Genomic DNA, 14,872 nt, shown 5'->3' on the forward strand with positions numbered 1-14,872 from the left:
TATGTAATACCTCCTCTCTCCATATGTAATCACCAGGCCCTCTCTCTACCTCCTCTACTGATATTAGCTTTCTAGTTCTGTGACATGCCTGGTAACAAAACCTTGTCCCTCCCCAGGATGTGGAGTCTACATTCTTCCATATGTAATCACCAGGCCCTCTCTCTACCTCCTCTCTACTGATATTAGCTTTCTAGTTCTGTGACATGCCTGGTAACAAAACCTTGTCCCTCCCCAGGATGTGGAGTCTACATTCTTCCATATGTAATCACCAGGCCCTCTCTCTACCTCCTCTCTACTGATATTAGCTTTCTAGTTCTGTGACATGCCTGGTAACAATACCTTGTCCCTCCCCAGGATGTGGAGTCTACGTTCTTCCATATGTAATCACCAGGCCCCTCTCTACCTCCTCTCTACTGATATTAGCTTTCTAGTTCTGTGACATGCCTGGTAACAAAACCTTCTAACAAAACCCTCCCCAGGATGTGGAGTCTACATTCTTCCAGTTTGGAGCGTCTCTGATGCAGGAGGCGTTACTGATGATGAACATCATGGAGGAATATGACTGGCACATCTTCTCTATAGTCACCTCTAAGTTCCCGGGTACCAGGTACACACACACACACACACACACACACACACACACACACACACACACACACACACGTTACTGATGATGAACATCATGGAGGAATATGACTGGCACATCTTCTCTATAGTCACCTCTAAGTTCCCCGGGTACCAGGTACACACACACACACACACACACACGTTACTGATGATGAACATCATGGAGGAATATGACTGGCACATCTTCTCTATAGTCACCTCTAAGTTCCCGGGTACCAGGTACACACACACACACACACACACGTTACTGATGATGAACATCATGGAGGAATATGACTGGCACATCTTCTCTATAGTCACCTCTAAGTTCCCCGGGTACCAGGTACACACACACACACACACACACACGTTACTGATGATGAACATCATGGAGGAATATGACTGGCACATCTTCTCTATAGTCACCTCTAAGTTCCCCGGGTACCAGGTACACACACACACACACACACACGTTACTGATGATGAACATCATGGAGGAATATGACTGGCACATCTTCTCTATAGTCACCTCTAAGTTCCCGGGTACCAGGTACACACACACACACACACACACACACGTTACTGATGATGAACATCATGGAGGAATATGACTGGCACATCTTCTCTATAGTCACCTCTAAGTTCCCCGGGTACCAGGTACACACACACACACACACACACACACGTTACTGATGATGAACATCATGGAGGAATATGACTGGCACATCTTCTCTATAGTCACCTCTAAGTTCCCGGGTACCAGGTACACACACACACACACACACACACACACACACACGTTACTGATGATGAACATCATGGAGGAATATGACTGGCACATCTTCTCTATAGTCACCTCTAAGTTCCCCGGTACCAGGTACACACACACACACACACACACACGTTACTGATGATGAACATCATGGAGGAATATGACTGGCACATCTTCTCTATAGTCACCTCTAAGTTCCCGGGTACCAGGTACACACACACACACACACACACGTTACTGATGATGAACATCATGGAGGAATATGACTGGCACATCTTCTCTATAGTCACCTCTAAGTTCCCCGGGTACCAGGTACACACACACACACACACACACACGTTACTGATGATGAACATCATGGAGGAATATGACTGGCACATCTTCTCTATAGTCACCTCTAAGTTCCCCGGGTACCAGGTACACACACACACACACACACACACGTTACTGATGATGAACATCATGGAGGAATATGACTGGCACATCTTCTCTATAGTCACCTCTAAGTTCCCCGGGTACCAGGTACACACACACACACACACACACGTTACTGATGATGAACATCATGGAGGAATATGACTGGCACATCTTCTCTATAGTCACCTCTAAGTTCCCCGGGTACCAGGTACACACACACACACACACACACACACACACGTTACTGATGATGAACATCATGGAGGAATATGACTGGCACATCTTCTCTATAGTCACCTCTAAGTTCCCCGGGTACCAGGTACACACACACACACACACACACACACACGTTACTGATGATGAACATCATGGAGGAATATGACTGGCACATCTTCTCTATAGTCACCTCTAAGTTCCCCGGGTACCAGGTACACACACACACACACACACACGTTACTGATGATGAACATCATGGAGGAATATGACTGGCACATCTTCTCTATAGTCACCTCTAAGTTCCCCGGGTACCAGGTACACACACACACACACACACACACACACACACGTTACTGATGATGAACATCATGGAGGAATATGACTGGCACATCTTCTCTATAGTCACCTCTAAGTTCCCCGGGTACCAGGTACACACACACACACACACACACGTTACTGATGATGAACATCATGGAGGAATATGACTGGCACATCTTCTCTATAGTCACCTCTAAGTTCCCGGGTACCAGGTACACACACACACACACACACGTTACTGATGATGAACATCATGGAGGAATATGACTGGCACATCTTCTCTATAGTCACCTCTAAGTTCCCCGGGTACCAGGTACACACACACACACACACACACGTTACTGATGATGAACATCATGGAGGAATATGACTGGCACATCTTCTCTATAGTCACCTCTAAGTTCCCCGGGTACCAGGTACACACACACACACACACACACACGTTACTGATGATGAACATCATGGAGGAATATGACTGGCACATCTTCTCTATAGTCACCTCTAAGTTCCCCGGGTACCAGGTACACACACACACACACACACACACACACACACACACACACACACACACACACACACACACACACACACACACATTACACACACGCACACGCACACACACACACACACACTACATACACACACACACACACACACAGACACACACACACACACACACACACACACACACAGACACACACACACACACACACACACAAACCCCCCACCCCCCACCCCCCAGTAACCGTTGTGTCTGTGTGTAGGAGTTTATAAATGTCCTGCGTGTGACGGTGGACCACAGCTTTGTGCGTTGGGATCTTCAGAGCGTCGTCACGCTGGACGCTGTGGACGGAGACGCCAACTCTAAAGCTCATATCCAGCTGAAGAGGATCCAGAGTCCTGTAATACTGCTGTACTGCTCCAAGGAGGAGGCTAGGTACTAGAGGCTGTTATACTGCTACTAGGAAGACGCTAGGTACTAGAGGCTGTTATACTGCTGTACTGCTCCAAGGAAGAGGCTAGGTACTAGAGGCTGTTATACTGCTGCTAGGAAGAGGCTAGGTACTAGAGGCTGTTATACTGCTGCTAGGAAGAGGCTAGGTACTAGAGGCTGTTATACTGCTGTACTGCTCCAAGGAGGAGGCTAGGTACTAGAGGCTCTTATACTGCTGTACTGCTCCAAGGAGGAGGCTAGGTACTAGAGGCTGTTATACTGCTACTAGGAAGAGGCTAGGTACTAGAGGCTGTTATACTGCTGCTAGGAAGAGGCTAGGTACTAGAGGCTGTTATACTGCTGCAAGGAGGAGGCTAGGTACTAGAGGCTGTTATACTGCTGTACTGCTCCAAGGAGGAGGCTAGGTACTAGAGGCTGTTATACTGCTGTACTGCTCCAAGGAGGAGGCTAGGTACTAGAGGCTGTTATACTGCTGTACTGCTCCAAGGAGGAGGCTAGGTACTAGAGGCTGTTATACTGCTCCATGGAGGAGGCTAGGTACTAGAGGCTGTTATACTGCTGTACTGCTACTAGGAAGAGGCTAGGTACTAGAGGCTGTAATACTGCTGTACTGCTCCAAGGAGGAGGCTAGGTACTAGAGGCTGTTATACTGCTGTACTGCTCCAAGGAGGAGGCTAGGTACTAGAGGCTGTTATACTGCTCCAAGGAGGAGGCTAGGTACTAGAGGCTGTAATACTGCTGTACTGCTCCAAGGAGGAGGCTAGGTACTAGAGGCTGTTATACTGCTGTACTGCTCCAAGGAGGAGGCTAGGTACTAGAGGCTGTTATACTGCTGTACTGCTCCAAGGAGGAGGCTAGGTACTAGAGGCTGTTATACTGCTGCTAGGAAGAGGCTAGGTACTAGAGGCTGTTATACTGCTGTACTGCTCCAAGGAGGAGGCTAGGTACTAGAGGCTGTTATACTGCTACTAGGAAGAGGCTAGGTACTAGAGGCTGTTATACTGCTGTACTGCTCCAAGGAGGAGGCTAGGTACTAGAGGCTGTTATACTGCTGCTAGGAAGAGGCTAGGTACTAGAGGCTGTTATACTGCTGCTAGGAAGAGGCTAGGTACTAGAGGCTGTTATACTGCTGCTAGGAAGAGGCTAGGTACTAGAGGCTGTTATACTGCTGTACTGCTCCAAGGAGGAGGCTAGGTACTAGAGGCTGTTATACTGCTGCTAGCAAGAGGCTAGGTACTAGAGGCTGTTATACTGCTGTACTGCTCCAAGGAGGAGGCTAGGTACTAGAGGCTGTTATACTGCTGCTAGGAGGAGGCTAGGTACTAGAGGCTGTTATACTGCTCCAAGGAGGAGGCTAGGTACTAGAGGCTGTTATACTGCTCCAAGGAGGAGGCTAGGTACTAGAGGCTGTTATACTGCTCCAAGGAGGAGGCTAGGTACTAGAGGCTGTTATACTGCTCCAAGGAGGAGGCTAGGTACTAGAGGCTGTTATACTGCTGCTAGGAGGAGGCTAGGTACTAGAGGCTGTTATACTGCTGCTAGGAGGAGGCTAGGTACTAGAGGCTGTTATACTGCTGTACTGCTCCAAGGAGGAGGCTAGGTACTAGAGGCTGTTATACTGCTACTAGGAGGAGGCTAGGTACTAGAGGCTATTATACTGCTGCTAGGAAGAGGCTAGGTACTAGAGGCTGTTATACTGCTGTACTGCTACTAGGAAGAGGCTAGGTACTAGAGGCTGTTATACTGCTCCAAGGAGGAGGCTAGGTACTAGAGGCTGTTATACTGCTGCTAGGAAGAGGCTAGGTACTAGAGGCTGTTATACTGCTACTAGGAAGAGGCTAGGTACTAGAGGCTGTTATACTGCTGCTAGGAAGAGGCTAGGTACTAGAGGCTGTTATACTGCTGCTAGGAAGAGGCTAGGTACTAGAGGCTGTTATACTGCTGTACTGCTCCAAGGAGGAGGCTAGGTACTAGAGGCTGTTATACTGCTGCTAGGAGGAGGCTAGGTACTAGAGGCTGTTATACTGCTGCTAGGAAGAGGCTAGGTACTAGAGGCTGTTATACTGCTGTACTGCTACTAGGAAGAGGCTAGGTACTAGAGGCTGTTATACTGCTGCTAGGAAGAGGCTAGGTACTAGAGGCTGTTATACTGCTGCTAGGAAGAGGCTAGGTACTAGAGGCTGTTATACTGCTACTAGGAAGAGGCTAGGTACTAGAGGCTGTTATACTGCTGCTAGGAAGAGGCTAGGTACTAGAGGCTGTTATACTGCTGCTAGGAAGAGGCTAGGTACTAGAGGCTGTTATACTGCTGTACTGCTGCTAGGAAGAGGCTAGGTACTAGAGGCTGTTATACTGCTCCAAGGAGGAGGCTAGGTACTAGAGGCTGTTATACTGCTGCTAGGAGGAGGCTAGGTACTAGAGGCTGTTATACTGCTACTAGGAAGAGGCTAGGTACTAGAGGCTGTTATACTGCTGTACTGCTACTAGGAAGAGGCTAGGTACTAGAGGCTGTTATACTGCTCCAAGGAGGAGGCTAGGTACTAGAGGCTGTTATACTGCTGCTAGGAAGAGGCTAGGTACTAGAGGCTGTTATACTGCTGCTAGGAGGAGGCTAGGTACTAGAGGCTGTTATACTGCTGTACTGCTCCAAGGAGGAGGCTAGGTACTAGAGGCTGTTATACTGCTGTACTGCTCCAAGGAGGAGGCTAGGTACTAGAGGCTGTTATACTGCTGCTAGGAAGAGGCTAGGTACTAGAGGCTGTTATACTGCTGCTAGGAAGAGGCTAGGTACTAGAGGCTGTTATACTGCTGCTAGGAAGAGGCTAGGTACTAGAGGCTGTTATACTGCTACTAGGAAGAGGCTAGGTACTAGAGGCTGTTATACTGCTGCTAGGAAGAGGCTAGGTACTAGAGGCTGTTATACTGCTGCTAGGAAGAGGCTAGGTACTAGAGGCTGTTATACTGCTGCTAGGAGGAGGCTAGGTACTAGAGGCTGTTATACTGCTGCTAGGAAGAGGCTAGGTACTAGAGGCTGTTATACTGCTGTACTGCTCCAAGGAGGAGGCTAGGTACTAGAGGCTGTTATACTGCTGTACTGCTCCAAGGAGGAGGCTAGGTACTAGAGGCTGTTATACTGCTACTAGGAGGAGGCTAGGTACTAGAGGCTGTTATACTGCTGCTAGGAAGAGGCTAGGTACTAGAGGCTGTTATACTGCTGTACTGCTCCAAGGAGGAGGCTAGGTACTAGAGGCTGTTATACTGCTGCTAGGAGGAGGCTAGGTACTAGAGGCTGTTATACTGCTGCTAGGAGGAGGCTAGGTACTAGAGGCTGTAATACTGCTGTACTGCTCCAAGGAGGAGGCTAGGTACTAGAGGCTGTTATACTGCTGCTAGGAGGAGGCTAGGTACTAGAGGCTGTAATACTGCTGTACTGCTCCAAGGAGGAGGCTAGGTACTAGAGGCTGTTATACTGCTGTACTGCTCCAAGGAGGAGGCTAGGTACTAGAGGCTGTTATACTGCTGCTAGGAAGAGGCTAGGTACTAGAGGCTGTTATACTGCTGCTAGGAAGAGGCTAGGTACTAGAGGCTGTTATACTGCTGCTAGGAAGAGGCTAGGTACTAGAGGCTGTTATACTGCTGCTAGGAGGAGGCTAGGTACTAGAGGCTGTTATACTGCTGTACTGCTCCAAGGAGGAGGCTAGGTACTAGAGGCTGTTATACTGCTACTAGGAAGAGCCTAGGTACTAGAGGCTGTTATACTGCTGTACTGCTACTAGGAAGAGGCTAGGTACTAGAGGCTGTTATACTGCTGTACTGCTCCAAGGAGGAGGCTAGGTAGTAGAGGCTGTTATACTGCTACTAGGAAGAGCCTAGGTACTAGAGGCTGTTATACTGTTATACTGCTACTAGGAAGAGGCTAGGTACTAGAGGCTGTTATACTGCTGCTAGGAAGAGGCTAGGTACTAGAGGCTGTTATACTGCTACTAGGAAGAGGCTAGGTACTAGAGGCTGTTATACTGCTGCTTGGAAGAGGCTAGGTACTAGAGGCTGTTATACTGCTGTACTGCTCCAAGGAGGAGGCTAGGTACTAGAGGCTGTTATACTGCTGTACTGCTCCAAGGAGGAGGCTAGGTACTAGAGGCTGTTATACTGCTGCTAGGAGGAGGTGATCCCGGTTCACCATTTAACTGTGTTAATCCTGGTTCACCATTTAACCTGGTTCACCATTTAACTGTGTTGATCCTGGTTCACCATTTAACTGTGTTGATCCTGGTTCACCATTTAACTGTGTTGATCCTGGTTCACCATTTAACTGTGTTGATCCCGGTTCACCATTTAACTGTGTTAATCCTGGTTCACCATTTAACTGTGTTGATCCTGGTTCACCATTTAACTGTGTTGATCCCGGTTCACCATTTAACTGTGTTAATCCCGGTTCACCATTTAACTGTGTTAATCCCGGTTCAACATTAAACTGTGTTGATCCCGGTTCACCATTTAACCTGGTTCACCATTTAACTGTGTTGATCCCGGTTCACCATTTAACTGTGTTGATCCCGGTTCACCATTTAACCTGGTTCACCATTTAACTGTGTTGATCCCGGTTCACCATTTAACTGTGTTGATCCCGGTTCACCATTTAACTGTGTTGATCCTGGTTCACCATTTAACTGTGTTGATCCCGGTTCACCATTTAACCTGGTTCACCATTTAACTGTGTTGATCCTGGTTCACCATTTAACTGTGTTGATCCTGGTTCACCATTTAACTGTGTTGATCCCGGTTCACCATTTAACTGTGTTGATCCCGGTTCACCATTTAACTGTGTTGATCCCGGTTCACCATTTAACTGTGTTAATCCCGGTTCAACATTAAACTGTGTTGATCCCTGTTCACCATTTAACTGTGTTAATCCCGGTTCAACATTAAACTGTGTTGATCCCGGTTCACCATTTAACTGTGTTGATCCCGGTTCACCATTTAACTTGGTTCACCATTTAACTGTGTTGATCCCGGTTCACCATTTAACTGTGTTGATCCTGGTTCACCATTTAACTGTGTTGATCCTGGTTCACCATTTAACTGTGTTGATCCCGGTTCACCATTTAACTGTGTTGATCCCGGTTCACCATTTAACTGTGTTGATCCTGGTTCACCATTTAACTGTGTTGATCCTGGTTCACCATTTAACTGTGTTGATCCCGGTTCACCATTTAACCTGGTTCACCATTTAACTGTGTTGATCCCGGTTCACCATTTAACTGTGTTGATCCCGGTTCACCATTTAACTGTGTTGATCCTGGTTCACCATTTAACTGTGTTGATCCTGGTTCACCATTTAACTGTGTTGATCCCGGTTCACCATTTAACCTGGTTCACCATTTAACTGTGTTGATCCCGGTTCACCATTTAACTGTGTTGATCCTGGTTCACCATTTAACTGTGTTGATCCTGGTTCACCATTTAACTGTGTTGATCCTGGTTCACCATTTAACCTGGTTCACCATTTAACTGTGTTGATCCTGGTTCACCATTTAACTGTGTTGATCCCGGTTCACCATTTAACTGTGTTGATCCCGGTTCACCATTTAACTGTGTTGATCCCGGTTCACCATTTAACTGTGTTGATCCCGGTTCACCATTTAACTGTGTTGATCCCGGTTCACCATTTAACTGTGTTGATCCCGGTTCACCATTTAACTGTGTTGATCCCGGTTCACCATTTAACTGTGTTGATCCCGGTTCACCATTTAACCTGGTTCACCATTTAAATGTGTTGATCCCGGTTCACCATTTAACTGTGTTGATCCTGGTTCACCATTTAACCTGGTTCACCATTTAACTGTGTTGATCCCGGTTCACCATTTAACTGTGTTGATCCCGGTTCACCATTTAACTTGGTTCACCATTTAACTGTGTTGATCCCGGTTCACCATTTAACTGTGTTGATCCCGGTTCACCATTTAACTTGGTTCACCATTTAACTGTGTTGATCCCGGTTCACCATTTAACTGTGTTGATCCCGGTTCACCATTTAACTTGGTTCACCATTTAACTGTGTTGATCCCGGTTCACCATTTAACTGTGTTGATCCCGGTTCACCATTTAACTGTGTTGATCCTGGTTCACCATTTAACTGTGTTGATCCCGGTTCACCATTTAACTGTGTTGATCCCGGTTCACCATTTAACTGTGTTGATCCCGGTTCACCATTTAACTGTGTTGATCCTGGTTCACCATTTAACTGTGTTGATCCCGGTTCACCATTTAACTGTGTTGATCCCGGTTCACCATTTAACCTGGTTCACCATTTAACTGTGTTGATCCCGGTTCACCATTTAACTGTGTTGATCCTGGTTCACCATTTAACTGTGTTGATCCTGGTTCACCATTTAACTGTGTTGATCCCGGTTCACCATTTAACTGTGTTGATCCCGGTTCACCATTTAACCTGGTTCACCATTTAACCGTGTTGATCCCGGTTCACCATTTAACTGTGTTGATCCCGGTTCACCATTTAACTGTGTTGATCCCGGTTCACCATTTAACCTGGTTCACCATTTAACTGTGTTGATCCCGGTTCACCATTTAACTGTGTTGATCCTGGTTCACCATTTAACTGTGTTGATCCCGGTTCACCATTTAACTGTGTTGATCCTGGTTCACCATTTAACTGTGTTGATCCTGGTTCACCATTTAACTGTGTTGATCCTGGTTCACCATTTAACTGTGTTGATCCCGGTTCACCATTTAACTGTGTTGATCCCGGTTCACCATTTAACTGTGTTGATCCCGGTTCACCATTTAACTGTGTTGATCCCGGTTCACCATTTAACTGTGTTGATCCCGGTTCACCATTTAACCGTGTTGATCGTGGTTCACCATTTAACCTGGTTCACCATTTAACTGTGTTGATCCCGGTTCACCATTTAACTGTGTTGATCCCGGTTCACCATTTAACTGTGTTGATCCTGGTTCACCATTTAACTGTGTTGATCCTGGTTCACCATTTAACTGTGTTGATCCCGGTTCACCATTTAACCTGGTTCACCATTTAACCTGGTTCACCATTTAACTGTGTTGATCCCGGTTCACCATTTAACCTGGTTCACCATTTAACCTGGTTCACCATTTAACTGTGTTGATCCCGGTTCACCATTTAACTGTGTTGATCCCGGTTCACCATTTAACTGTGTTGATCCCGGTTCACCATTTAACTGTGTTGATCCCGGTTCACCATTTAACTGTGTTGATCCCGGTTCACCATTTAACTGTGTTGATCCCGGTTCACCATTTAACTGTGTTGATCCCGGTTCACCATTTAACTGTGTTGATCCCGGTTCACCATTTAACTGTGTTGATCCCGGTTCACCATTTAACCGTGTTGATCCTGGTTCACCATTTAACTGTGTTGATCCCGGTTCACCATTTAACTGTGTTGATCCCGGTTCACCATTTAACTGTGTTGATCCCGGTTCACCATTTAACTGTGTTGATCCTGGTTCACCATTTAACTGTGTTGATCCCGGTTCACCATTTAACTGTGTTGATCCTGGTTCACCATTTAACTTGGTTCACCATTTAACTGTGTTGATCCCGGTTCACCATTTAACTGTGTTGATCCTGGTTCACCATTTAACTGTGTTGATCCTGGTTCACCATTTAACCTGGTTCACCATTTAACTGTGTTGATCCCGGTTCACCATTTAACTTGGTTCACCATTTAACTGTGTTGATCCCGGTTCACCATTTAACTGTGTTGATCCTGGTTCACCATTTAACTGTGTTGATCCTGGTTCACCATTTAACCTGGTTCACCATTTAACTGTGTTGATCCCGGTTCACCATTTAACTTGGTTCACCATTTAACTGTGTTGATCCCGGTTCACCATTTAACTGTGTTGATCCTGGTTCACCATTTAACTGTGTTGATCCTGGTTCACCATTTAACCTGGTTCACCATTTAACTGTGTTGATCCTGGTTCACCATTTAACTGTGTTGATCGGTTCACCATTTAACCTGGTTCACCATTTAACTGTGTTGATCCCGGTTCACCATTTAACCTGGTTCACCATTTAACTGTGTTGATCCCGGTTCACCATTTAACCTGGTTCACCATTTAACTGTGTTGATCCCGGTTCACCATTTAACCTGGTTCACCATTTAACTGTGTTGATCCCGGTTCACCATTTAACCTGGTTCACCATTTAACCGTGTTGATCCCGGTTCACCATTTAACCTGGTTCACCATTTAACTGTGTTGATCCCGGTTCACCATTTAACTGTGTTGATCCCGGTTCACCATTTAACCTGGTTCACCATTTAACCGTGTTGATCCCGGTTCACCATTTAACTGTGTTGATCCTGGTTCACCATTTAACTGTGTTGATCCCGGTTCACCATTTAACTGTGTTGATCCCGGTTCACCATTTAACCGTGTTGATCCCGGTTCACCATTTAACTGTGTTGATCCCGGTTCACCATTTAACCGTGTTGATCGTGGACCGTCAATATATTAGTTCATAAACATAATGGATTCATGAAGATAGCTCAGTCCGGCCGTTTACCATTGTCTACTTAAAATGGAGCTGCCTCTTAAACACCAGTGATATAGCATCTGGTTCTGGTCTACTTAGTTCATTGATTTCCATTGAAACCTTACAAATGAGGGAGTGGGATGTCTCATTTCATCTTCCTTCTCCGGTATATTATTCTAAACAATCTGATCCCCCTGCAGGTATATATTGGAAGAGGCCAGGTCTCTAGGTCTGACTGGGTCGGGCTACATCTGGATCGTACCAAGTCTGACCACAGGAACCCCGACTTCACCCCAGACATCTATCCCCTGGGGATGATCTCTGTGTCCTACAACGAGATGGAGTATCCCTTGGAGAGCCGCCTTAGAGACGGAGTGGGCATCATCGCCACGGCAGCCGTCGCCATGCTGAGGGAGAAAGGGGAGGTGCCAGAACCCCAAGGGAACTGCTACAGCCAATCAGAGAAGGGAAAGACTCTGCCCAGCGCCCTGAGAGGGTAAAAGAGGGAGTGGTGTGTGTGTCCTATCAAAATCAAATAACATTTTATTTATCACATAATGCCCCACAATGTCAATACGTTGTAGAAGCACCTTTTGGCGGCAATTACAACTTTGAGATGTCTTGGGTATGTCTGGATCAGCTTTGAGTCATCTTGGGTATGTCTGGATCAGCTCTGAGTCGTCTTGGGTATGTCTGGATCAGCTTTGAGTCGTCTTGGGTATGTCTGGATCAGCGTTGAGTCGTCTTGGGTATGTCTGGATCAGCTTTGAGTCGTCTTGGGTATGTCTGTATCAGCTTTGAGTCGTCTTGGGTATGTCTGGATCAGCTTTGAGTCATCTTGGGTATGTCTGGATCAGCTTTGAGTCATCTTGGGTATGTCTGGATCAGCTTTGAGTCATCTTGGGTATGTCTGTATCAGCGTTGAGTCGTCTTGGGTATGTCTGTATCAGCTTTGAGTCGTCTTGGGTATGTCTGGATCAGCGTTGAGTCGTCTTGGGTATGTCTGTATCAGCTTTGAGTCGTCTTGGGTATGTCTGTATCAGCTTTGAGTCATCTTGGGTATGTCTGTATCAGCTTTGAGTCGTCTTGGGTATGTCTGTATCAGCTTTGAGTCATCTTGGGTATGTCTGTATCAGCTTTGAGTCGTCTTGGGTATGTCTGTATCAGCTTTGAGTCATCTTGGGTATGTCTGGATCAGCTTTGAGTCATCTTGGGTATGTCTGGATCAGCTTTGAGTCATCTTGGGTATGTCTGGATCAGCTTTGAGTCATCTTGGGTATGTCTGGATCAGCTTTGAGTCATCTTGGGTATGTCTGGATCAGCTTTGAGTCATCTTGGGTATGTCTGGATCAGCTTTGCACATCAGGATTTGGTGATTTTCTCCCATTCTTCTTAATCTCTCTTCAGTTAGATGGGGAAACAGTAATTTCCACAGATTTTCAATGGGATTCAAGTCTGGGCTTTGGCTCGGCCACTCAAGGAGTTTCACATTCTTATTCTGAAGCCATTACCAGCATTGCTTTGGCGGTATGCTTGGATTCATTGTCCTGTTGGAAGGTGAATCTTCATCCCTCGTCTAAGGTTGTTTGCACTCTGAAGCAGGTTTTCATCAAGGATTTTCCTGTAATTGGCTCCATTCATTGTCCCCTCGATCCTCACCAGTCTCCCAGTCCCCTACCACTGGAAAACATCCCCATAGCATGATGCTGCCACCACCGTGCTTCATTGTAGGATGGTGTTAGACGGGTGATGTGCCTGGTTTTCTCCAGACGTTGGTCTTTGCGTTCAGGCCAAATAGGTACATGTTTGTCTCATCAGACTACAGAATATTTTGCCTTATGACTATTTTGCTAGCTCCAGGTGTCATGTGACCTTTTTGCTAACTCCAGGTGTCATGTGACCTTTTTGCTAACTCCAGGTGTCATGTGACCTTTTTGCTAACTCCAGGTGTCATGTGACCTTTTTGCTAACTCCAGGTGTCATGTGACCTTTTTGCTAAGTCCAGCTGTCATGTGACCTTTTTGCAAACTTTTTCTCAGGAGTGGCTTCCGTCTTCAGGAGTGGATTCTGTATGGCCACTCTCCCATAAAGTCCAGATTGGGGAAGTGCTGTAGAGACTGTTGTCCTTCTGACAGGTTCTCCCATCTCAGTCTGGGTAGACTCTGATGGAGACCAGCTCTAGGCAGAGTCTGGGTAGACTCTGATGGAGACCAGCTCTAGGCAGTCTGGGTAGACTCTGATGGAGACCAGCTCTAGGCAGTCTGGGTAGATTCTGATGGAGACCAGCTCTAGGCAGTCTGGGTAGACTCTGATGGAGACCAGCTCTAGGCAGTCTGGGTAGACTCTGATGGAGACCAGCTCTAGGCAGAGTCTGGGTAGATGCTGATGGAGACCAGCTCTAGGCAGAGTCTGGGTAGACTCTGATGGAGACTAGCTCTAGGCAGTCTGGGTAGACTCTGATGGAGACCAGCTCTAGGCAGTCTGGGTAGACTCTGATGGACACCAGCTCTAGGCAGAGTCTGGGTAGACTCTGATGGACGATGGAGACCACTGTGCTCTTGGAAACTTTCAACACTCTAAGAATAATTTCATGATCAACCCAGATATATGCCTCATCACAATTCTATCTCTGATATCTACAGACAGTTCCTCAGACTTTATGGTATAGTCAATGTACCCTTGAGCAAGGCACTTAACCCTAGTTGCTACTGTAGGTCTCTCTGGATCAGAGAGTCTGCTAAATGACTCACTACTGTAGTGTCTCTGGATCAGAGAGTCTGCTAAATGACTCACTACTGTAGTGTCTCTGGATCAGAGAGTCTGCTAAATGACTCACTACTGTAGTGTCTCTGGATCAGAGAGTCTGCTAAATGACTCACTACTGCAGTACTGTCTCTATTTAACTGTCTGTCTCTCTGTCTGTCTGTCTGTCTGCCTGTAGTGGTTCATGTCCTCTCTCTCTGTCTGTCTGTCTGTCTGTCTGTCTGTCTGTCTGTCTCTCTCTCAATTTTTCAATTCAATTCAATTCAAGGCCTTTATTGACATGGGAA

At 46.5% G+C, this 14,872-nt stretch overlaps 1 protein-coding gene across 1 annotated transcript in view; it reads left to right on the forward strand.

Annotated features, from left to right (window-relative positions):
• Positions 1-668: 668 nt before the first annotated feature.
• Positions 669-14,872, forward strand: part of LOC127925628 (glutamate receptor ionotropic, NMDA 2A-like) — a gene marked incomplete at its 3' end in the record, with an annotated part of 119,878 nt that continues 105,674 nt past the window's right edge. Inside the window, 4 exon segments of the mRNA XM_052510650.1 lie at positions 669-742; positions 3,094-3,266; positions 12,023-12,099; positions 12,102-12,318. Coding sequence (XP_052366610.1) covers positions 671-742; positions 3,094-3,266; positions 12,023-12,099; positions 12,102-12,318 — 539 coding nt within the window.

Source organism: Oncorhynchus keta, unplaced genomic scaffold (genome assembly GCF_023373465.1).
Source record: "Oncorhynchus keta strain PuntledgeMale-10-30-2019 unplaced genomic scaffold, Oket_V2 Un_contig_5943_pilon_pilon, whole genome shotgun sequence".
NCBI classification, from domain to species: domain Eukaryota; kingdom Metazoa; phylum Chordata; class Actinopteri; order Salmoniformes; family Salmonidae; genus Oncorhynchus; species Oncorhynchus keta.